This window comes from Chiloscyllium punctatum, chromosome 3 (genome assembly GCF_047496795.1).
Source record: "Chiloscyllium punctatum isolate Juve2018m chromosome 3, sChiPun1.3, whole genome shotgun sequence".
NCBI classification, from domain to species: domain Eukaryota; kingdom Metazoa; phylum Chordata; class Chondrichthyes; order Orectolobiformes; family Hemiscylliidae; genus Chiloscyllium; species Chiloscyllium punctatum.
In genome coordinates this window covers 52048804-52074420 of record NC_092741.1, presented here as the reverse complement: position 1 = coordinate 52074420, position 25617 = coordinate 52048804, and the positions used below count along the sequence as shown (strand labels likewise).

The 25617-nt window shown below is 40.3% G+C and overlaps 1 protein-coding gene across 3 annotated transcripts in view; it reads right to left on the bottom strand.

Annotated features, from left to right (window-relative positions):
- Positions 1-25617, bottom strand: part of cyb5r4 (cytochrome b5 reductase 4) — a 95912-nt gene that overhangs the window by 31282 nt on the left and 39013 nt on the right. For all 3 annotated transcript variants that reach the window (XR_011953544.1, XM_072553334.1, XM_072553336.1), the window contains exons 6-10: positions 23913-23964; positions 20185-20242; positions 1811-1904; positions 1374-1406; positions 760-882 (exon numbers count right to left, since the gene is read on the bottom strand). Coding sequence is in view for 2 of the 3 variants with exons in the window: in XM_072553334.1 (XP_072409435.1) it covers positions 760-882; positions 1374-1406; positions 1811-1904; positions 20185-20242; positions 23913-23964 (360 nt within the window). In the remaining variant the exon portion in view is untranslated. The remainder of the gene's footprint in view (positions 1-759; positions 883-1373; positions 1407-1810; positions 1905-20184; positions 20243-23912; positions 23965-25617) is intronic.

The window sequence follows — 25617 nt, the reverse complement described above, 5'->3', positions numbered from 1 at the left end:
ATGCTTCTACAAACCTGCATATGATCAGAATGCAACTGTCACAACTGATGGATAACTACATGCTGTGGAAGACATGCAGAGCAACTTGTGTACGTCATGCAATTCCATGTTTAAGCAACTACAGGTTTATTTACCACGAATTTCAGATAAAAGGTTTTGAGTAAATGGTGAAGTTGACTTAGTGACAGGTTGACATAAGCCAAAGTTTTCTTTCCAAGCAGTCATTTACTCTTTTTGGAACGAGACCTGCCTTCTATCCTAGTTCCCTACTCTGCACGTGGATTGCAGGAGTCCTTCTGTTGTAAGACCGTACCTCTGTATCAATTTTTAATCGAGTGAACTTTGAAAGCTGATTGTCAGAGCACCACTATTTCCAAAGCAAATGGCACAGTAACATAGAAATCGACGTTTCGGGCATAAGCCCTTCTTCAGGAATTATGCCCGAAACGTCGATTCTCCTGCTCCTTGGATGCTGCCTGACCTGCTGCACTTTTCCAGCAACACATTTTTAAGGTCTGATCTCCAGCATCTGCAGTCCTCACTTTCTCCCAGTAACATAGAAAGTATGATTCTATTCTATGTGGGAGATGGGATCCACCTTTCTGGAAATATCATAATAACGTTCCTAAGCATGTCCTACAGAATGGTTTCCTGACAACCTAGCATTGTATATCTTTACTCCGATCACAACAAATCTTTCAGAAGAAAAAGAAATCTTTCAACACGTAACTCAAATGACAGACACATACATATTCGTACCTCGATCTGTCTTCCTTTTGTATGAGTTATGAAGCTCCTGAGGATATCCAAGATCATTCCAAATTATACTGTTACGCTTTTTCAGATTCAGTTCTATTTTTCCCACCTTACCGGTACAGTGAACTAAAAAAAATTGCAATTTATTTCTAATTAACCAGAAATGGTACAAATAAATTAAGAACAATACAGAAGTTTTACATTAAATTGCCAAAACAATGTTAGGCTGGAGAAAAGATTGCCATTGTACTAAGCATACATCTTTTTGTCAAGGATGATGTCTAAGGCTAATTTTTCACAATCAGAATATATCCACACTTCAATTTTTGACATGTTGGCACAATGAAAACCAAGTCAGTATCATGAACCTCGAAAATTGTCCTGCCATTTCAGGTGAAAAATCAGGAGATTCTAAAACGCAATTATATATTATTGATGCATTTTCCTAGATTCCAATTAATAGGATATTTAATGAGATATTGACGTAAACATACAATTACAGTTTAAGGAAATAAACGCAAAAATATCATCTCGTATTAATAAGAAATTCATCAGTGAACAGGTATAATAGTGAATTATAATTTCATTATTCTCTGAAGGTAGCCAATTCTACATACCTGAAATTGCCTCTTGGACTTCATGACATAGTTCTACACAAAAAAATGGTATTTGTTAGTATCAAAAACCATTTCAAAATATAAATAGCAATAAATCAAGAATCTATACAAATAACAAACAGACAGTAAGAACTTGATGTCCTTTTAGAGTGAACAAAGGCTCCAGTTGGCTGAATGAGTACAGAGCAACATATTGAACCAAAACATGTATTAATTGTGTTATCCCTGCTAATATCATGACTGGACAAGTCAGATCCCAGAATTAAACCTGATGTGACAGATCCTAATTTGTATTATTTATAATTTAATGGGACAGTCTTTATTTAAACATAAGCACATAAGACTGACAATTTGATTTTAAGAACAACTAGACTTTTTTTTGCACAAAAGAGAAAAAAGTAAACTGTCTGGCCAACAGCAAAGAACCTTCTACATACCCAGGTGAAGAATATAGGAATATTCTTGTTGACGAACTTCGGTTCTCAGCACACTACCTTCCAAGTCGACAATTATGGAATCCAAGTTGATAACCTTTGAAAGAATTTAGTCAAGTTAAGAGCTGCTCCAAATTGTATGCTACCAAATATTGACATGTTTAGATTATGAGCTTAAGTAAATAGTTTTATAGATATTTAGAATTGTTCAATTCTTATACATGCTCCTCGGATGCTGCCTGACCTGCTGTATTTTTTCAGCACCACTCTATCCCAATTCTTATACATGTTGAGCTTCAATTACTAAAGCCACTGCATACAGGTGATTCTCCTACAGCACGTGTTTCTACAACACAAATTAGCTATAATGGCATTGTTGAATTTAGATCGATACTTTTAGAACATGAACTTTCCTTACCTGTATTAACTATAACATGATTCCGGTCCCATTCGTTTAATTGGGGTTGATATTGCACGATTTTCTTATAAAGTGAGATTGCTCGGGAACCAAACTATGGCATTATAAGACAACTGTATATCATATCGTCATATGAAATCCTTCCTTTAAGGGAGGCATTATCATATAATTTGAGAGTTGGTAAGAGAAAAAAAATCATCAAAGCTGGGTGTCCAAAATGCTTAACTAGTGCATTAATGTCCGACAGAGAAGGGATTTTGTCATCCCTGTGCTAACGGCCTTGCTATAACATATGTCCAAACTACAGTTTGCTCTTCATTACCTGGCACTATACTCACTTATACAAGCATCGCAATTAAGGACAGGTAATAGAACAAAGAAAAAAAGTCATCTAAGCTTATATTTGCTTGAGCACAGAAGACTTTGGGCGATGCAGTTGAACTGTTTGAGATGTTTAAAGAGCCTTATTGAGTTGATAAAGCAGAACTGTTTCCTCTGGAGTTCAGAGCAAGCAAATATAACCTTAAAATTATAGTTAAGCCATGATATTAGGAAGTATGTTTTTGAAGAAACAAACTGTTGAGGCAAGGTTAATTTAACATTTTAACATGTAATTAATAGACTTTTGTAAGGCTTGGATATTAAGAATTCCATGGCTGGTAGATGATGTTATGATACAATTCAGCTATGATCTAATGAAATGGCAGAACACTTTTGTGGGGCTAAATGATCTCTTCTGGTTCCTAAAATCAAACATCACCTTTCATTCAGAGACACCACTTCTGGAAAATATATCAAAGTTAAGCTTGTAATTTTTAGCAAAGACTTGATTCCTTCAAGTAAAAGCCTTAATCAGACATTAAAGGCACTATTAATGAGAAAAAATGGTGATTCCTTTATCAAAAATTATTTTCAGTCATCACATTTATTACTCAATCTTATTTACAAAAGCTAGTTAAGTACAGAGACCGGGACAGAATTTTATTTTAACTTGAGTGCATTTGTCAGATAATTCAGGGACTTTAGATAGTTTGATTTAATTTTTGCACATTTGTAAAGACTTCTGGAATAGTGGACTTTCCTGATGAAGGGCTTTTGCCCGAAACGTTAATTTTCCTGCTCCTTGGATGCTGCCTGACCTGCTGTGCTTTTCCCGCACCACTTTAACTTTGACTCTAATCTCAAGCATCTGCAGTATCCATGTCAGCCTAGAGTCATTATATGGGCAATGATGCGTGCAATATTGACAGTTGCAGTCCATGAGCTCTGGGTGAAGGCATGTGCTGTGGTAGGGTTTAAATGAGTGGTGGCCCTGAGAGCTTGGTAGCAGAGTGAATATGGCAGCACTTACCCTTGCAGGTAACTGAACGCCTTCATGCATTCCTGCGCATTGCTTTTTACCTGGTATACTGCACTGACCTTGGTCACTGCCTAGTTCCATTTTGGCTCAGTGTGGTGGCATGGCTTCCTTTGCCGATCAGTAAGAAGAAACACTAACCTCTTTTGCAGCACCTTAAAGTGCCTGTTGGCAAGCCAAACAGTTAACTTCCTTGTCTGAGCCTTGGGGACAATGTTGCAGGACCAGAGAATGAAGAGCAGTTCAGAGTGTGCAATGTCTGAAGTGGTGTGCAGCTGGAATCCAAATATGGCTCCAAGCAGCATAATGTCACAAAGGTTTGGCAGGGCAGAGCACTTCCAGCTCTCCTGCTGCACAATTCCATAGGATGGGCACCAATGCGGCTGGTTGTGTAATCACTGGGACGAAAAGTGAAACATTGTGTGAGAACAGTCGGCATGGGCCAAGGTGGACTGCACGTCATGAATCTTATGCGTAAAAACACTTAACTAAAAAACTGGAAAGCTCAGCTCTATGTTCCAGATCACAACATATTGAAGGTCAGTAATTTTCTGTTTTCATAGAAAAGTATATGTTTGTGTCTTCCAAACACCTATAAAATTTCACAGTCAATTTTACTTAATTAAAAGTTAAATTATTCAACTGTTGTAACCTTGAAGGATTTTGTTAGACCACATAAGGAGAAACCATTTCCAATTACCCAGGTGCATTGGTAGCCTGAGGGCATGGATTCAAGATAAGCACACGTAAATAGTTTGCTCCCCTATTGACAGTTATGAGTCCTTAAGAAGATCCTTCGATATCAAATTGTGGCACCTTCTGCATACAATCTCATGACCACAATTAAACTGGCAAATTTCCCTGGAGAAAGTAATGAGATAATTGTTGAAGGAAGTAAACTTGTTGTTGTGAATATTCACTTTCAAAAAAGTGTTTGATAATGTTATAAAGTTGATGACAAAATTAAGGAGATTAAAGGTAGAGTTGGTAAAAAATTAACTGAGGGACAGAAAGCAGGGAGTGGTTATTTTTATGACCAGTTATTTTCTTGAGTGGAAAATACGTAGAGTGGTGTTTCAGCCCACTGCTCTTTTTAATATATGAATAGGATATACAGTGTATAGTTTCTCAGATTGCAAACACAATATTTAAAAATTAACAATGAAGATGACAAACTTCATGTGACATACACAAGTGACCAAACACATCACAAGAGATATTTAAGACAAAGAAGTATTAAATCCCACATTTTGAGAGGAAGAGTGAAGAGAGGTAACATTAAATATATAAGACAAATTCAAAGAGGGCGCAGTAACAAAAGAAATTGCACATGTAAATAATTCTCGAATAAAACTTTGTAAATATTCTGGATGCAGTTTCACTGATGTCTTGTACTGTTGCAGCAACACTTCCCTATTTTATTCCTTAAGCAATAAATGCCAAAATTCATTTACCTTATTACCTGCTGCACCTGCAAACTAATTTTTGTGATTTATGCATATCCCTCTGCTCCAAAGCATTGTGAAGTCTCTCTTTATTTATATATCAAGTCGCCTTGTTTCATCAACCAGACCTATTCTGAAAAAAAGGGTCACTGAACTCGAAATGTTAACTCTGATTTCTCTCCACAGATGCTGCCAGCCAGCTCCACAGTTCTCCCCATCCTGCCTTCTGTAAAAACGCCATCCCTTATTCCCAATTTCTCCGCCACCACCGCAGCTGTTCCTAGGAACACCAGTTCCACCATAGAGCACACCAGATGGCCTCCTTTAAAGACCGCAATTTCCCATCCCACGTGGTTGATGCCCTCCAACGCATATCGTCCACTTCCCGCACCCCCCCCCCTCAAAACTCACCCTCCCTGCGCAACAAGGACAGAACCCCTCTGGTCCACACCTTCGACCCCACCAAAAATTGCAAAACCTGCGCCCACACCTCCTCCCTCATCTCTATCCAAAGCCCCAAAGGAGCCTTCCACATCTATCAAAGTTTTACCTGCACTTCCACACATCATTTACTGCATCTGTTGCTCCCGATGCAGTCTTCTCTACATTGGGGAGACAGGACACCTATTCGCAGAGCACTTCAGAGAACATCTCCGGGACACCTGCATCAACCAACCCCACCACCCCGTGGCTGAACACTTCAACTCCCCCTCCCACACTGCAGAGGACATGCAGGTCCTGGGCCTCCTCCATTGCCACTCCCTTACCATCTAAAGCCAGGTGGAAGAACGCCTCATCTTCCGCCTTGGGACTCTTCAAACCCAGGACATCAATATGGACTTCACCAGCTTCATTTCCCCTCCCCCCACCTCCCAGTGTCTGCGTGGGTTTCCTCCAGGTTCTTCGGTTTCCTCCCACAGTCCAAAAGTGTGCAGGTTAGGTGAATGCTAAATTGTCCATAGTGTTCAAGGATGTGTAGGTTAGGTGCATTAGAGAGGGGAAATGTAGAGTAATAGGGGTAGAGGAATAGGTCTGGGTGGGATACTCTTCAGAGGGTCGGTGTGTTGGGCCAAATGACATATTTTCACACTGTAGGGATTCTATGATTACCTGTACCAATTTGATTTTCCCAAACTACAAGTCGTCTAACGTCAACCAGGATTAATATATTGCCTTTTTGTACAAGTCCTCATTCCTTCATGATTTATTCTCTGGATTCTATAGAAGTTCCAACAGAATAATTGCTGTTAGAGGCTTACAGACTACTCTCATTAGCTCTGTCTTCCCATTGTTATTTGTTATCTCTACACATATGGATTCTACATGATCCTACCTAAGGTCATTATTTTGCTGTTGTATTTATTCTACCTTGTATTAGTAAAGCTCATCACCCTTTCTTTCCTGTCTGTGCATCAAAAGGTCACATATCCACAAACACTTAGTCCCCAGTTTCGATCTCCTTGTAACCATGTTTCTGTAACCGGCTATTAAGGTCAAATCCATTTACTTCTATTTGACCTGTTAAATAATTTATTTTCTTCTGATTACTAAATGCTTTTAAGTAAAGAATCATCAATTTTGCCTTTTTACCTTTCGTTTTTCCTTCATTACTGTTTGTTGCGTTTTTATGCTTGAATACTCTGTCCATCCTGTTCCACTTGGTTGTCAACAACAAAACAGTGAACTTGCAACATCGCAATATCCTCTTGTTTTGAAAACCTCCACTTTTCCCCTACAGAACTCTCCCAGCCACACCCCAAAATTAATTTAAAGCCTTCTCTCTGCATGAACTACGTACAGAATGAATGAGCCTTATAATAAAAGATGAAAATACTGAGAAAAGAAAATATTCATGTGTACCTTCTTTGAAAAACATGTTCTTGAAATCCTATAAAAGTGCCAGACAGGGAATTATAATTTTCGTGTCTAAGTCTTTAATCACTTCATATCGAGAGACTACAGAAGAAATTGAGGGGGGCCTGGATGATAGATTTGCATCGTTAGCCACAGTCCTAGAAGACTGGAGGGTAGAGAATGTTGTGCCCTTATTCAAGGAGGACTGCAAAGAAAAGCCTGAGAACTACAGACCAGTAAGCTTAACATCTGGGGTGGATAAGCTACTTGAGAGGATTCTGAGGAATAAGATGTACATGCATTTGGAAAGACAGGGTTTGATTAGGAGTAGTCAGCATGGTTTTGTGCGTGGGAGACTATGGCACACAACTTTGTTAGAGTTCTTGGATGAAGTGACCAGGAAGGTTGATGAGGGCAGGGCGGTAGATTTGGTCTATATGGATTTCAGTAAGACCTTTGATAAGGTTCCACATGGTAGGTTGCTCTGGAAGGTTAGGTCGCATGGAATTCAGGGGAACTGGCAAATTGGATACACAATTGGCCTGATGGTAGGAAATAAAGGATAATAATGCAAGAATGCTTGTTGAACTGGAGGCCTGTGTATAGTGATGTGCCTTAGGAATTGGTGCTGGGCCTATTGCTGTATGTTATCTACATCAACGATTTGGATGAGAATATATAAGGCATGATTAGTAAGTTTGCAGATGACTCTAAAATAGGCAGTAGCTTGGACAGTGAGGAAGGTAATCAGAAATTGCAGAAGGACCTTGATCAGCTGGGGAAGTGGGCCAAGAAATGGCAAATAGAGTTTAATATAGGTAAGTGTGAGGCCTTGCATTTTGGAAAGTCAAATCAAGGTAGGGGTTTCATGGTGAATGATAGGGCCTTAAGGAGTGTCGTGGAACATAGGGACCTTGGTGTTCAGGTGCACAGTTCTCTGAAAGTGGAGTCACAGGTAGACAGGGCAGTGAAGAAGGTTTTTGGCACACTGGCCTTCATTAGTCAGGACATTGAGTATAGAAGTTGAGAAGTTGTGTTGCAGTTATACAGGGCATTGGTGAGGCTGCACTTGGAGCACTGTGTTCAATTTTGGTCACTTTGCTATAGAAAGGATGTTATTAAACTGGAAATAGTGCAGAGGAAATTTACAAGAATGCTGCCAGGACTCGAGGGTCTGAGTTATAGGGAGAGGTTGGACAAGCTAGGACTTTTTTTCTTTAGAGTGTAGAGGATTGAAGGGGGGATCTTGTAGAAGTGTATAAAGTCATGAGCAGCATGGATAGGGTGAAGGCACTCAGTCTTTTTCCCAGGGTTGGGGAATTGAGGACTAGCGGCCATCAATTTCAGGTTAAAGGGGAAAAAAAAATGAATCTGAGGGGCAACTTTTTTTAAACAGAGGATGTTATGTATATGGAATAAGCTGTCAGCAGAAGTGGTTGAGGCAGTACATTAACAACATTTAAAAGGCATTTGGACAAATATATGGACAGGAAAGGTTTAGAAGGATATGGGTCAAGTGCAGGGAAAGGGGTTTGGCGTGGATGGACATTTTGGCTGGCATAAACCATTTTGGGCCAAAGGGCCTGTTTTCATGCTGTTTGACTCTATATCTTAATCTTGTCTACAGAAAGTGAGGCTTTGACAAAGTTGATTATAGAAATAATATATTGCAACCACAAAAATATAAAACTAAGCAAAGTGACCAATCTACTTCAGTTGTCAAAAATGAACCCCTGTTGAAGCAATGCATTCATTTGGCCTGGCTCTTAACCAAGCAGTCAGAATAAGCACTGATGGAGAACTGCTTCAGGAGAAACAAATGATCAGACATTTTTAAGTTCCATATTTCTTTCTGCCGTGCTCTGTAGACCAGATATCTCACTCCACTGCTGCTAGATCCTGTGGCTTCTTTCCCATTAGAAACAGCTAAAATATTTGTCTGGGTCACAGGCAAAATGCACCAGGACAGGAAGAGATTAATTGCATGTTGGTGTATTCTGGGAGGGTAGGAATCAAGGGCTTCACTGTTCCTTCACTTCTGCCCACGTCCTCCAAGAATATTTCCTCAGATTCCATACCTGCTCTGTGTCTCAGCACTGATGTGCATTTTCCTTGCGCTGGTCAAGTGGTGTGATCTTCCATTTCGAGGGAACTAAAGCAGTGTCATGGGGTTTGTTAAGACTATGCTAAGACTACTTGGATTTGACATCAGTGCAAAGTTTAAGCTGGTGATTGCAATAATAGGAGATTGAGATGTTTTAGTGAGGGGGGTTTGGGTTGAAAGAGTCAGAAATGGAAGATAGATGAGTAGCTATAGGGCTAAAATAAAATGGTAGAAAGAAGACGGAAGGCTAAAGTGGTACAGGCTGTTGTAAACTGAGGGGGAAGGACCAAACAAGTGACTGAGATGGGGAAGCTGAGGTCTGGTAATATTCTGCCCCACCACCAAAATGGACCCCATTGGCCTTGCGACAGACAGAGGAATTCATCAGGAGAATAAGACTCTGGGAATTCTTCCGTAAACCCCAAGATGTCAGCAGTGAGTCCACTGAGACAACAATTGGACCGGAAAAGTTGACAGAGAGCTGGAATGGCAACATGAAAAGTTACACTGAACCCAGTAAGAGCCACTGCCCGAAGCTCGACATGTACGTTCAAACCATCAGGACACACACAAGCTCCAGATTCATCAGCCACACGCATGGGGGATGCAAAACATCACTCGACCATGATGCATGGCTATTGGGCTCTCAAGACCAATCAGAACATTGTCATCAAACCAACAGACAAAGAAGGAGCCATCGTTATACAGAATAGAGCAGACTACAGCAAAGACGTGTGCAGATAATGGAGTAACCAGGACACTACCGACAACTATTTGCTGATCCAACCAGAGAACATATCCGTGAACTAAACAGACTGACCAGCTCTTCAAGTATCCTACACACTCTCATCTGCCATACTTCCCACAGAGGAGACTTCTACTACTATCCAAAGATTCACACAGCCAACACACCTGGACCTTCCATCGTATCAGGTCATAGAGATGTACAGCAAGGAAACAGACTCTTTGGTCCAACTTGTCCATGTTGACCAGACATCCTAGCCTAATGTAGTCCCATTTGCCAGTACTTGGCCCATATCCCTCTAAATTCTTCCTATTCATATACCCATCCAGATGCCTTTTAAATGCTATAATTGTACCAGCCTTCACCACTTCCTCTGGCAGCTCATTCCACACAGCACCACCCTCTGTGTGAAAAAGTTGCCCCTCAGATCTCTTTTATATCTTTCCCCTCTCACCCTAAACTATGCCCTATACTTCTGGACTATTCCCCTCCCCCAGGTTTCACAACATCCTTCCAGAATTGCATGCAATATTCCAAAAGTGGCCTAACCAATGTCCTGTACAGCTGCAACATAACCTCCCAACTCTTCTACTCAAGCTCTGAAACATATTGTAAAAAGAACCCCCAGCTTCTGTCATGACACCATGGATTTCCTATAGAAACTCAGCACCCACGGACCAATCGAATCAGGAACACTCCTTGTCACAATGAGATAACAAGAATCCAGAGAAAGTATATTCCTGTCAGGGTGAAAGGAAAGGCTGGATGACTAAAGAAATTGAGGGTTTGGTTAAGAAAAAAGGAGGAAGCATTTATCAGGTATAGACAAGATAAAATCGAGTGAATCTTTAGAAGAGTATACTTAAGAGGGAAATCAGGAGGGCAAAATGGGGACATGAGATAGCTTTGGCAAACAGAATTAAGGAGAATATATTAAGGACAAAAGGGTAACTAGGGAGAGAACAGGGCCCCTCAAAGATCAGCAAGGCGGCCTTTGTGTGGAGCCACAGAAAATGAAGGAGATACTAAATTAATATTTTGCATCAGTATTTACTGTGGAAAAGTATATGGAAGATATAGGCTGTAGGGAAATAGATGGTGACATCTTGCAAAATGTCAAGATTACAGAGGAGGAAGTGCTGGATGTCTTGAAACGGTTAAAAGTGGATAAATCCCCAGGACCTGATCAGGTGTACCCGAGAACTCTGTGGGAAGCTAGAGAAGTGATTGCTGGGCCTCTTGCTGAGATATTTGTATCATCGATAGTCACAGGTCAGGTGCCAGAAGACTGGAGGTTGGCAAACGTGGTGCCACTGTTTAAGAAGGGCAGTAAAGACAAGCCAGGGAACTACAGACCAGTGAGCCTGACCTCGGTGATGGGCAAGTTGTTGGAGGGAATCCTGAGGGACAGGATGTACATGTATTTGGAAAGGCAAGGACTGATTCGGGATAATCAACATGGCTTTGTGCGTGGGATATCATATCTCACAAACTTGATTGAGTTTTTGAAGTAACAAAGATGATTGATGAAGGCAGAGCAGTAGATGTGATCAATATGGACTTCAGTAAGGTGTTCAACAAAGTTCCCCATGGGAGGCTGATTAGCAAGGTTAGATCTCATTGAATACAGGGAGAACTAGCCATTTGGTTACAGAACTGGCTCAAAGGTAGAAGACAGAGAGTGGTGATGGAGGGTTGTTTTTCAGACTGGAGGCCTGTGACCAGTAGAGTGCCACAAGGATCGGTGCTGGGCCCTCTACTTTTTGTCATCTACATAAATGATTTGGATGCGAACATAAGAGGTACAGTTAGTAAGTTTGCCAATGACACCAAAATTGGAGGTGTAGTGGACAGTGAAGAGGGTTAACTCAGATTACAACAGGATCTGGACCAGATGGGCCAATGGGCCTGAGAAGTGGCAGATGGAGTTTAATTCAGATAAATGCGAGGTGCTTCATTTTGGGAAAGCAAATCTTAGCAGGACTTATACACTTAATGGTAAGGCCCTAGGGAGTGTTGCTGAACAAAGAGACCTTGGAGTGCAGGTTCATAGCTCCTTGAAAGTGGAGTCGCAGATAGATAGGATAATGAAGAAGGCATTTGGTATGCTTTCCTTTATTGGTCAGAGTATTGAGTACAGGAATTGGGAGGTCATGTTGCGGTTGTACAGGACATTGGTTAGGCCACTGTTGAAATATTGCATGCAATTCTGGTCTCCTTCCTATCGGAAAGATGTTGCGAAACTTGAAAGGGTTCAGAAAAGATCTACAAGCATGTTGCCAGGGTTGGAGGATCTGAGCTACAGGGAGAGGCTAAACAGGCTGGGGCTGTTTTCCCTGGAGCGTCGGAGGCTGAGGGGTGATCTTATAGAGGTTTACAAAATTATGAGGGACATGGATAGGATAAATAGGAAAAGTCTTTTCCCTGGGGTCAGGGAGTCCAGAACTAGAGGGAATAGGTTTAGGGCGAGAGTGGAAAGATATAAAAGAGACCTAAGGGGCAACGTTTTCACGCAGAAGGTGGTACGTGTATGGAATGAGCTGCCAGAGGATGTCGTGGAGGCTGGTACAATTGCAACATTTAAGAGGCATTTGGATGGGTATATGAATAGGAAGGGTTTGGAGGGATATGTGCCGGGTGCTGGCAGTTGGGACTAGATTGGGTTCGGATATTTGGTCGGCATGAACGGGTTGGACCGAAGGGTCTGTTTCCATGCTGTACATCTCTATGACTCGATGCCAGCATCCCCCACAATGGTGGCAACACTACAACAGCCTGAGTACTCAATATCAACAACTGCCAATTTCCAGACACCATCCAACAACGAATATGCTTCATCCTCAACTGCAACATCTTCGCCTTTCACAACCAGTTCTTCATTCAGACACACAGTACAGCCATGGGGAACAAATCTGCACCCCAAAATGCGAACATTTTCACACACAAGTTCAAATAAGATTTCTTCACTACGTGGGACTTCTAAACAGCACTATACACCATTCACATTTATTACATTTTCTTCCTTTGGTGAGAAATCACTGAGTCAATGACATAGTGATATCAACAAGTTTCACCTCACTATCAGACTTACCATGGACTACTCTTTAGAATCAGTACCCTTCTTGGACACACACATCTTCATCAAAGATGGAGACCTCAGGACCACGCTCTACCGCAAGCCTACGGATAATCTCATGACGCAACACTTCTCAAGCTTCCACCCTAAATATATTTATACAGTCATTCCCTACAGACAAGCGTTATGCATACACAGGACCTGCTTGGATGAAGGATGCCCTCATAAGAACAGGATATGATGCTCAGCTCGTTGATCGCGAATTCCATCATGCTACAGCGAAAAACCATAATGATGTCCTCAGAAGACAGACACAGGATATGACCAATAGGATACCCTTTGTCGTTCAGTATTTCTCAGGAGTGGAGAAACTATGCCATGCTCTTCGCAGCCTTCAGCACATCATTGATGACTATCAATACCTCGCTACAATCTTCCTTATGCCTCCACTTCTCACCTTCAAACAACGGCCAAACCTTAAACAGACCATTGAACGCAGCGTACTATGTAGCCTTCAGGATAACATTGACCACAACACCACAAAACCCTGCCACAGCAACCTCTGCAGGTCATGTCAGATCATTGACATGGACATTACCGTCACACATGGGAAGACCACACAACACGTATGTGGCAAGTACTCACGCGACTCAGACAGAGCTGTCTATCTTATACGATGCTAGCAAGGATGCCCCAGGCATAGTGTATTGGCGAGACCATGCAGACATTATGACAATGGATGAATGGACACCACACAATGATCAACAAACAAGGGAATTCTTTCCTAGTTGAGGATCACTTCAGTGGTCCAGGACATTCAGCCTCCGATCTATGCAATTAAATACCTCACTAGCTCTGGCTATCACTTAAGTCTGCACTAGCATTACCCATAAATCCCTGGCCAACTCCATCTGCCTAGCCAATTTTTCAAATGAAATAACGAAAGCTTCAACAGCGTTCTCCTCAAAATGTGGCAGAATTTTGACAGTTTGTATATATCACTACGTTCACTTTTAATCTGTATCCGGTTAACTTGAACTTTGCTGATTAAGTCGCAACTTCAAGTTCAAATTCCCTCTCTTTTTGCTCAGCTGAGAACCTTCTCTCTCTTTCCTTTTCCTGTCTCCCTCACTCTCTTCCCCCTTGGTTTATCTTCTAAATCCATTTTCCTCAATTGTAATTTAAGTCTTTCTACCTCTACTGCACTTGTCTGTTTCTCTGACACACCTAAGTGTTTTGAGTAATTCCCTTATAATTTCAGCTTTACTTTTGTCCTTGGTTAAACCCAAATTTAACTTACTTGCTAATTCTAAAAGTATGGCCTTTTTCTTTCCTTCTAAACCTTCTTGGTAAATTTGATAATCATCTTCAAATCCCAGAATCTCTAACAATTTTAAGAGTCATTCCTCTCACTTTTAATTTAATCAACCACAAGTCACCGAATTTAAACAAATCGTCTCACTTATATTTTATTGAAAGACATAGGACACTAATCTGCAGTTGTTTAAATCTGCTGGGGTTTTTGGTACCCCCAAATCTATTCACATTTGTCTAAAACAGTTCAAATCCCGGACGAGCCCCCAACCTGTTATGACACGGGGTAACACCCCCCACCCCCACGCTAATTTAAACCTGCAACACAGAAATGATTTAACCCGTGCTATAATTTGTTAAAATTTGAGAGGCAAACATTATCCCAAAAGTCACTACTTAAAGTACAAAAAAATTTAAGGACTGTATTCTTTAAGTCTAACAAATATTAACTAACAACTATTTACAATTCCGTTCTCTAACCTATCTTTTACTATCCTTTCTCTAATACTGGTCTAATAAAACCCCCGATTAAGATTTACCAAAAAATTCAAATTTCAAAACAAGCCAGCTGTCAAATCTTCCCTTTGTAGCTTCCTCTATTTTCTTCTTCTTAGGGATTTCTGTTTCACAGGTCACTGATAAATAAAGGTACCTTTAAGAGAGCTATTCTCCAGGCTGTCAGTATATGTTGGTGGCTTGGCAGTTCTCCTCCAACTATTCAATTTTTTTTCGGTTTTATACCCCAAAGCATTGGATCATTTCATTGGTGTTAATATTGTCAAAATACTGAATTCAAACTAGATTGGAATTTGGTAACTTGGGGCATAATTTAAACTGATTGGCCAAATTTGATTTTTTTTGTCTCCAGGCAACTCAGCTAATCTAGCTGTTTGACCAAATGTTGCATTGTTACCTTGTTCAGAACACTTGGTGCTGTGTCAGGTATTTCTGCGAGCTTTTAACTCTCTTAAAAGGTACACTACCCCTTGCACCTTCATAACACTTTGATTCAACAATCTTATTTGATAATTGTAAAATACAGGCCTGTAAATTGGGCCAGACCCTCACAGAAAGATGATTTGGTATTCTGAGAAGAAAAAAATGTTAAGAAGTTTGATTTGACAGTTAAACTGTTTGTGTATGTGGACTAAATCCAATGCCGTTTGTGATGTTTTGTAAACGAGTATCAAACAGAAATATGCGACTGTTGAAGAAGCCTTAGGATAAAATTAAGCATTAAAGAAATCAAATACAGATAAATGCACACACAAGTTTCTTGCCTTGGGAGTCCCAGAAGATATGAATCATCATTTTAAGATCATTTCAATTATCAGTCAAATATGGCAAAGATTATCATATTCTTGTTGATAGAGAACAATGCACGTTGCCTATTGCACTTGGGAGCTAACAAAATAAGGGAAATTAACAGTATCTTTGCTGCTGAAGCATTGATGCAAGAAGTTACAAATAGATCGATGAATTTATTCAATGTTTTCAAGGAAATCCTATGCAAAGAACAATCTGAAGAAAGTTCGCCCATAGAATGTTATGTGAATGATTGCTCTTTCTGGGACATGCATTATATAGAGGGTGTCATTGAGTAAAGTTTGAGGATTGACATTGCTGCTGTTAATGAAATATTAAAAAAGAACTTTCCAAAGTAACCACGATTGTGAAATTCACCAGTCACAAGAAAAAGGGTGCTTGATCCAAGAAATTATTGCAGATCCTCAATGGGTAATGCCTGATGATATGAAAAGCGATAAGAATAGGAAAAAAAAAAATTTTTATTTGGATCTCTTTGTGATTAAACATGCTTGTTTCATTTAAGGATAGACCTTTAGCATCAAGGATGATTGTGATATAAAGAATTTGAAAATTTGTTACCGATTGATTGTCTCATAATGTGAACATAGAAATACAACAAATTATAATTCCCATTATAGTGAAATTTATTTTTTTCAAAGACAGTTTCTATGAATTCAAAGTTTACTGAGAGATAAGAGAGAAATCTGTTATAGCAAGTAGTCATGCAGATTAACTCATTAATTCTTTGAGGAACTACAGGAACTTGATCGTATTGCCAGACAATTACCCATTGATGACCGATTAGGATGACAATAGCAGTCTGAAAACTATACAAAACTATAACAGTCAACAGTCGAGAAGCCAAAGATCTTCTAACTTCCTGGGAGTGATGATCACCAACAATCTGTCCTGGTCCATCAACGTTGACGCAACAGTCAAGAAAGCACATCAATATCTCTCCTTCTTCAGGAGATTAAGGAAATTCATCATGTTCATAAAGAATCTTACCAAATTTTATAGATGCATAATCGAAAGCATCCTATCTGGATGTATCAGTGTGGTACAGCAACTGCTGTTCCTAAGATCACAAGAAACTACAGAGAGTGACGAACAGAGCCCAGTCCATCAAGCAAACCAGCCATCCATCCATTGACTTCACTTATACTTCCCACTGCTTCGGGAAAATAGCCAACAGAATCAAAGATCCCCTCCCACCCTGGTTATATTCTCTTCCGTTGGGGAGAAGATATACATGTTTGAATACACATACAAACAGATTCAAGTACAGCTTCTTCCCTGCTGCTATCAGACATTTGAATGGACCCCTCAAATGTCAATGTTGATCTCGCTCTCTGCACCTTCCGAGCAGCTGTAACACAATATTCTGCACTCTATTCTGCTACCCAGGTGCATTTGTATGGTACAATCTGCCTGTGTAGCTACGGCAGGAGCTACGCGATCTCAGTTTGCTTTGAAGACCAGGCCTCCAGTCTGTGGCCTCGCCTGAATCCGGTGACGAGGTGTTGAGTCATCTGAAGTGGTGTTTGAGGGGGTGTAAGCATGGTAAGCATGCAGATCTTTGTGCTAGGTTTAGAACAAACCATAGCCAGCCAGCTCTCCCATCCATTCTGCTCTCCGGACAACAAACTGGACTGCATCTGACTGTGGCTGGTGTCTCAGCATGAGTTTAGAGATTGCTGTGTCCTTGTTTTCACGGAAACATGGCTCAGCAACAGAGTTTTGGACACCACCATCCAGCTAGACAGGCCTGTCTTGTTTTGTGCCAACAGAAATGCAGCTCTGTGCGGTTAGGCTCAGAGTGTGGGAGGAGGGGTCTGTGTGTCCACATCAACACGAAAATGGTGCAAAGACTCCATGTTAGTCTTCAATTACTGCTCATCACTAGTGAAGTTCATGACTGTTAGATGCAAACCATTTTATTGGCCACAGGAATTCACTGCCGTCCTTATAGTTGGGATGTATATTCCTCCCTGTGTTAATGCTAAGGAAGCACTCTGAACTGTATGGGGTTATTAGTGCACTGCAGAACACACATCCTGACTCTCTGTTTATTGTTGCTGGAGATTTCAACCATGTGAATCTCAAGACTGTGCTCCCTAAATTCCATCAGCATGTGGACTTTGCGACAAGAGGGGAGAACATGCTGGATCTGGTTTACACAAACATCCCCAGCGTTTACAGGGCAGAGCCCCAGCCCCACCTCGGCTCCTCAGACCACGTCTCTGTTATGCTAATCCCAGTATACAGATGCTCATCAGACGTGTCAAACCAATTCTGAAGCAGGTGAAAACCTGGCCGGCAGGAGCCATTCTGCTCTTCAAGACTGTTTTGAGCGCACTGACTGGCAAGGAGGCGGCAACCAATGGCGAACCCGTCAACTTAGAGGAGTACACGGCATCAGGAATTTGCTACATTAGCAAGTTATTGACAACATCACTGTGTCCAAGACCATTACTTCTCAGTCCAACCAGGAACTGTTAATGACTGCAAAGGTGTGTGCACTGCTGAGGACCCATGATTCTGCGTTCAGAGCAGATGACAAGGCGGCCCTGACAACAGTGAGGGCCAACCTGACTTAGGCCATCAAAAAGGCAAAGTGTGCATACGCACAGAGAATACACAGTCACTTTCATGTCAGCGGCAATACATGGAGCATATAGAATTGCATCCAGGACATCACCAACCACAGAACAGCATTGCCTGCTTGTGCTGGTGATGCCTCCCTCCCAGGTGAGTTGAACAACTTTTATGCATGGTTTGAGGGCATGAAATGACATGGCAGTGAGGAAGTCCATGCCACCTCGTAACGACCAGGTGCTGTGTCTTACCACGACTGACATGAGGAAAACCCTATGCAGAGTCAACCCACACTAGGCTGCTGGACCAGATAATAGTGTTCAGAGTATGCTGGTGGATATTCCAACGGACATCTTTAACATCTCCCTGAGCTGTGCCATAGTTCCAACGTGCTTCAAGGCTGCTACCATTATCCCCATACCGAAGAAGTCTTCAGCACCCTGTCTCAACGACTACCGCCCAGTTGCGCTAACACCCATCATCATGAAGTGCTTCAAGAGGCTCGTGATGATGCATATGAAGACCCTACTGTCCCCATCACTAGACAGCCTGCAGTTCGCGTATTGATCAAACTGCTTAATAGATGATGCCATTTCCACCACCCTCCATCTGGCCCTTACCTAAATGGAGAAGGGAGACACCAATGTGAAACTACTGTTCGTAGACTTCAGTTCTGCATTTAACACAATCGTTCCACAGCACCTAATTGGAAAGCCACGTCTGCTGGGCCTAAATACCTTCCTTTGTAACTGGATCCTGGACTTCCTCACTGGGAGACCTCAGTCAGTCCAGATTGGGAACAGCTTCTCCAACACCATCATACTGAGCATGGGCCCCCAGGTTTTAGTGCTCAGTCCACTGCTGTTCACCCTGCTGACACACGACTGTGCAGCAATGCACAGGTCGAATCACATCAAATTCACTACGACTATAGTGGGTCTCATCAGCACCGACCGATGAGTCAGCATACAGAGAAGAGGTGCAGCGGCTAATAGACTGGTGCAGAGCCAACAACCTGTCTCTGAACATGGACAAGACAGAAGAGATGGTTGTTGACTTCAGGAGGGCACAGAGCGACCACTTTCTGCTGGACATTGATGCTCCCCCGTGGAGATCGTGAAGAGCACCAAATTTCTTGGCATAAACCTAGTTAGTTCACCTGGACCCTCAACACCAGCTTCATAGACAAGAAAGCCCATCAGCATCTCTACTTTCTGTACAGGCTGAGGCAAGCCCACCTCCCATGCTTGTTGAGTGTTGTTAGAGCGACAGTCATTCAACAAATGGAGAGTATTCCCTCACACTCCTAACTTGGGCCTTGTAGATTGTGGACAGGCTTTGGGGAGTCAGAAGGTAAGTCAATTGCTGCAGGATTCCCAGCTTTTGACCTTGTTGAAAATAAAAAAAAAGTTATTTTTAAATATATTCAAAGAATGAATCAAAGAAAATCTGCTCTGAATGTTCGAGAAGTCTTCAACTGATGCTCGCATTTCATATTCAGAAATAAGGAGGCAACAGAAGTAACCACTTTGGAAAATAAAACTTGGGTTCAGAGGCAATTAAAATCAAAATAAGTATGTTATTGTCCAGAAAAGCTAAGTGAAATAAGTATAATCTTGGAGAGCATTGTATGTGCATGTATTTAAACACAGATATTTTGAAGTAGACAGTGAAAGACGATGAGGTGCTAATAAAAGATTGAAAGAATTTGTGCTACATTTGAAATCAAAGTTATCGAACTTCGGATTCACAAATTTTAAAATGCTAGAATTAGTTTTAAAACTCTGGGTGGAAGGATTACTAAAAAGACAACAAAGTGAGAACTAATCTGCCATAATTTGCTGAGAGAAACACTACAGATCTCAAATGAAGACCAATGTTATGATTTGTCAAAATCTCTTTCAAGGTTTAATTTACTGAATATTTGTATATCCTTTTAAATATTTTAATATTCAATTTCAAAAAGATGACAGCTGCTTAATTGTCAAGTTAAAGTGACCTTCAGAATTATTCAAAGTCTGAGATACTCCTCTTTTCCCTCGCATCCTACAGATTTCTTGACATGTCTGTGATATGCAACACTATTACAGCCAGCTAAGATTACCCATTAGTCTACCTAAAGTTAGTTCGATAAGTGGTTTTATTTTTGAATACATACCTTTTGTTTGGTGTATATAACAACTGTGATTGTATCCTCTGTCTGAAACCATTCATGTCTGGTGAAATTGTTTAAAAGAGAGAATTTGAGTTGGATGACAACACCTTTTCAATTCAGCATATAAAATACATTTTCATCACCAAACTGAAATAACATTCTTTAGCTCAAAAGAATTGTACAGGTGATAGAAAACTAGTGAAATGAGACTCTTCACGTGAACAAGTTGATACAGGAGATTCAGCAGAAAGATACAAGATACTAAACAATAGAGAACAGACAAATTTGAAATCTACATCGTGGCAAGCCATTGTTGTAGGTCATCAAGGAGTAAAGGGTAAAGTGTTAAAGGCACATTTGTACTTTAGCGAAGATGGCATATTTACCCACTTCAGTCCTTACCAAAGTGCCCAAGTCTTAAATGCCTTCTGAACTGGAAAAACAAATCATTCTGCTTTATCACACTGCAATGTGATTCAAGAATAATGTCAGCCAAGACCTTCTCAAGGTAAATTAGGAATGGGCACTAGATGCCAGTCTTGCTACCCATATCACAAGAATTAACTTGCCTTCCCGCCCATTTTTATACCATTCATAAACTTGGGTATACTACATTCACTTTCCTTGTCCAAATTATAAACATACCTGTAAATAACTCAGCACTGATCCCCTCAGGCACTCCACTAGTTACAGGTTGACATCCTAAAAATGCAACACCATATCCAAACTTCATCTTTACTATTTAGTTAAACACTATCTATGCTAGTTTATAACTTTCAACACTGTGATCTTTTATCTTATTAAGTAGTCTAATGCTTTCTGAAAATGCAAATATATTACACCCACAGTTTTCCCTTTATCAGGCTTGTTATCTCCTCAAAGAATTCTAATAAAATTACCAGGCATGATTTACCTTCATGAAGCAGTATTCAATCAGCTTCGTCATATCAGACATTTCTAAATGGTCTGCTATTACATGCATTATAATGGACCCTAACATTTTCCCAACAGCGGTTAAGCTTGCTGGCTTATAGTAACTCGCACTTTTTTGTTTTGTCCTGCAGTCCCCCCCTAACTTTTGAATAAAAATGTTGCATTGGCAGCTTCCAGTCCTCTGGGATTGATCCAAAATCTAAGGATTCTTGGAAGATTACTAGTAGTGTATCCACTATCTCTGTAGGTATTTCTTTCAATATTCCAGCATGCATTCCATGTGGTCTGGGGGACTTATCAACCTTTGGTCCCATTAGTGTCCCTAGCACCACTTTTCTCATGATAAGTATTGTCTTAATTTCCTTTCTTCCTTTTGCCCTTTCCTATTAGTAGGAAATAGCAATGGTCTGGATGAGGACTCGTGATAAATTGGTGATGAAAACCAAACCCTGTCTCCTAAAATCTTTGTTCTTGTTGGCCTTCATTGGTTTCTAGTCACATAACTTAAAATTCTTACACTTGTTTTTAAACTGTCAACCAGGCCTTGCACCATCTCGGCCCTGTAACTCTGAGATATCCGTGTACTCTAATTCTGGTGTTGTGTATGCCTGATTTTAATTACTCTACCATTGGTGACCACTTCTTCAATCACCTAGGCTCTAAGATTAAGAATACCCTCTCTACTTCTCTTTACCAAGCATTCTTCCTTTAAAACACTCCTTAAACTCTATTTATTTGACTAAGATTTTGATCATCCAATCTAATATCAGCTTTTGTACCTAGATGTTAGACTTGATTTATAATAGTCCTGTGAAATGTCTTGAGCACGTAAATTATTTTTGTAAAACAATTGTCAATCTATATTGTCTAATTCCATAAGTCATAATCTCATGTTATTATGCTATAGCTATATGAAGCCCTAGTTAGACCATACTTCAAGTGCTATGTCTTTTTGTTATTTATGGGAATGAGTGTTCCTGGCTCAGCTAGCATTTATCGCAGATCTCTAAATTCTCTGAAGATGGCTGTGAGCTCTCTTATTTTACTGCCGTCCTTGGGATTTAGAGATACCCACAGAATTGCTGGGACAAGAGTTCCAGGATTTTCACTCAGGGAGCAGATGGTATATCAGTCAAGGAGGTTGCTTTGTCCTGTTAAACTTTGAGTGTTAGAATCTACTCTATCTACGAGCTACAGAGTACAAGGGCACCTTCTTACTAGGCCCGAAAATATAAGTCCTACACCTTTGCACTACTCACTCTATTGCCAGATATTGAATAGTAACATACAAACTATTTCTAGTATTGTGAAAAACTTAGGGAGACATGTAACTGAAGGTTAAATTCTACAATTTACTGTGCAGAGTTCAATATTGCGTAATTCACATTATATCATAAACACATTTCCTGTTACAATTTCCACAGACTATCTTATAGTTTCCAAGGACCATGAGCAGTGAAGAGATCTGAAATGACTTAATGGCAGCTCAGCAGGTGAATACTAAATCCAATACTACTCACTGGAAGGGACCAATTAGAATTCTATGCTCAAAACTGGACATTTTAATTTAGGAAGTCTGTAAAAGCGATTAGAAGGATACACAAAGGATTCAAAGATGACACAAAGGATGAAAGACTTTAATTAAAAGACAAACAAGAAAAAATAAGAGCAAAGGTGAAGCAAAAATTGAGATAAGCATTGACATTTTCCACAGTTAAATAGAAACAGAAAAAAAAGCAATTTACAGGGGTGAGAGATTCTGCAATTTAAGAGCATAAATTTAAGATCGATAAAAGAACGGGTGGCACGGTGGCACAGTGGTTAGCACTGCTGCCTCACAGCACCAGAGACCTGGGTTCAATTCCCACCTCAGGCGACTGTGTGTGTGGAGTTTGCACATTCTCCCAGTGTCTGCGTGGGTTTCCTCCCGGTGCTCCGATTTCCTCCCATAATCCAAAAATGTGCAGGTTAGGTAAAGTGGCCATGCTAAATTGCCCGTAGTGTTAGGTGAAGGGGTAAATGTTGGGGAATGGGTCTGGGTGGGTTGTGCTTCAGCGGGTCGGTGTGGACTTGTTGGGCTGAAGGGCCTGTTTCCACACTGGAAGTAATCTAATCTAAAAACACATCTGGGATCTGGGATTTTCGACACACATGACTACTAGGAACAAATGGTAGTTAATTCTAGATCAGTTGCTAATTTTATATCTAAGATAGATAATTTTTTGTTAAGCAAAGATATCAAACGGGCATGCACCAAAGGCAGGTATACACAGTTAGGCCACATATCAGTCAGGATCTCATTGAATGGTGGAACAGGCTCGAGGGACTGATTGGGCTTCTGCTGTTCTTATGTAAACAGCAGTGGATGCACAATCCATGCCAGCGTCTGAAAATCGTAGGGATAATTATCTGCAAAGAAATTTTTTAAATACTAGGGAAGAGCAAAACAACATTCCAAATTGGAGAGTTTTTCCAGAGGGCATTGTATGAGGAATTGACCAAACAGTCTCCTCTTTGACATTAAATTTTACAGTTTAACGATTAGTGCATCATTTGTGTTTGTTACATGAACAGAGCAACCAAGTTCTTTAAAATGTACTTGTTAATACCTTAGGTTGATGTATTAGAGAAATGAATGCAAAGCTGGTTATTCTGCTCATTTATTTATCCATTAACGTTACTAACAACTATTTTTCAAAAAGATATAAGTACTGAAACTATATGCATAGACACATTAAGACATAAAACAGCCAAGACAGTATCAATTCACACACAAACAAAAGAACAAAAACACTTACCTGAGGGGGACATTTTTTGATTGTTTTTCAAACCCATCTAGATTACCTGTACCTGTGAAAATCATTTAGAATTACAAAAATATATGATCTATATAAAGCAGAGTGCTGTTTAAAAATGATATCTTACAATCACATTATGCTCTAGATTTACAAGAGATTGTGATGCCTGTCAATTCCAAAGTGAAGCAGGTTTCCATAAATTCCTCTGACCTGTTGGGATAACGTGTTTTTACTTTTATGTTTCTAAAAACTGTGGATTCAAATTAGAACTAACTGCTTTCAAAAATAAGGATTTACCAAGTTGGCTGCATAATTTCACTGCAAGGAATTTGATACGTTCCGTGAACTCTTTTGGTGGTTGTCGGTACCTGCAACTTAGTGATATTCTAAAGCCAGTAGTTGTAACAAGTGAAGCTGACTGGTTCTCAGCTAACTGAGTAAGGTATAACTGGAAACAAGTAACAAAGATATTAACACAGATAGAGGGGAAGATACACAAGTGTGTGTAGTTGTTCTCCCCAGCAGAATCTACCTGTTCTCTGCTGTAAAACACTCAGTTTAAATATAAACAATTACCTTTCCTGTTGTACTTATAGTAAGCAGTAACTTTTGAAATAATGAATAGAGACATTTTAAAAGTGAACTATCTACTCCGTACATCTTACAAACCAGTAGAGGCATTCAGAGAATATGAGGCAAAGGCCACAGAACTGACTTTCCAGTTGTTCCACCTCCGTATACTTGTGTGTGTATGCGTGTGCGAGTGAGTGTGTACCTATGATGGGGAGCTTTTAACAGGATGAGAGCTTCGGGGGTACTGTTATACACCGATGATATAGCGATTTAAACCATAAACAGTTCTATTTATCTGTATCTATAGTGTAATTACTCGTAGTACATTATAATCTTTGTTCAGAACAGAAACCAGCTCTGTGCTTTCCATCTACCTTGGCCTGAGAGTTGGTAAATTAGGCATCAGTGCATACTTTTAAACAAGAAAGTTAATATTTGGCACAACTCTGGGAATAGCACAGCTCAGTTTATGGTGCACTACCCTAATGGGTAGTAACAGACATTTTGTTCATAACATAAATCACTTCATGAGTGGATGATTAGTTGCTTGGTGTATTTCTAGAAAGGACATCTAATACAATTTTGAGGTAACTCTACCCATTACCCATAAATGTCATGGGGGTAGGTGGGAAAGGTGGCAAGCAGCTCTTGTGGGACAGTGGTAGTGTCCCTACCTCTGATGAGGCTTGGGTTCAAGTCTCATCTGCTCCAGAAGTATGCAATAACTTCTCTGAACCGGTTCATTAGAAAATATCTAAAAGTCAGCAAAGTTCACTTCCAGTTAGGCAAATTAGTCAAGTGGCTTAGTGAATGAGACAGAAAGCATCATAAACACTCAGTTTATGTGGGTGCCAAAGTTAACAACCTATGGGCAAACTTGTCAAATAGCATAATCACTGTCAGTAAGTCCAATGATCAAACTATTCCAGGTGACACCAATACCTGGAGATTTCTTTTCAAAATTCATTTACAGGATCTGGGCATTGCTGGCAAGGATAGTATTTATTTTCATCATTAATAGCCCTTGAAGAGGTGGCAGTGATCCACTGTCTTGAACTGCTAAAACCCATTAGGAAAAGGTTGGAGCAGTTTTGATTCAACTGAGTGATTTAATGGTAATTTTAGAATCTAA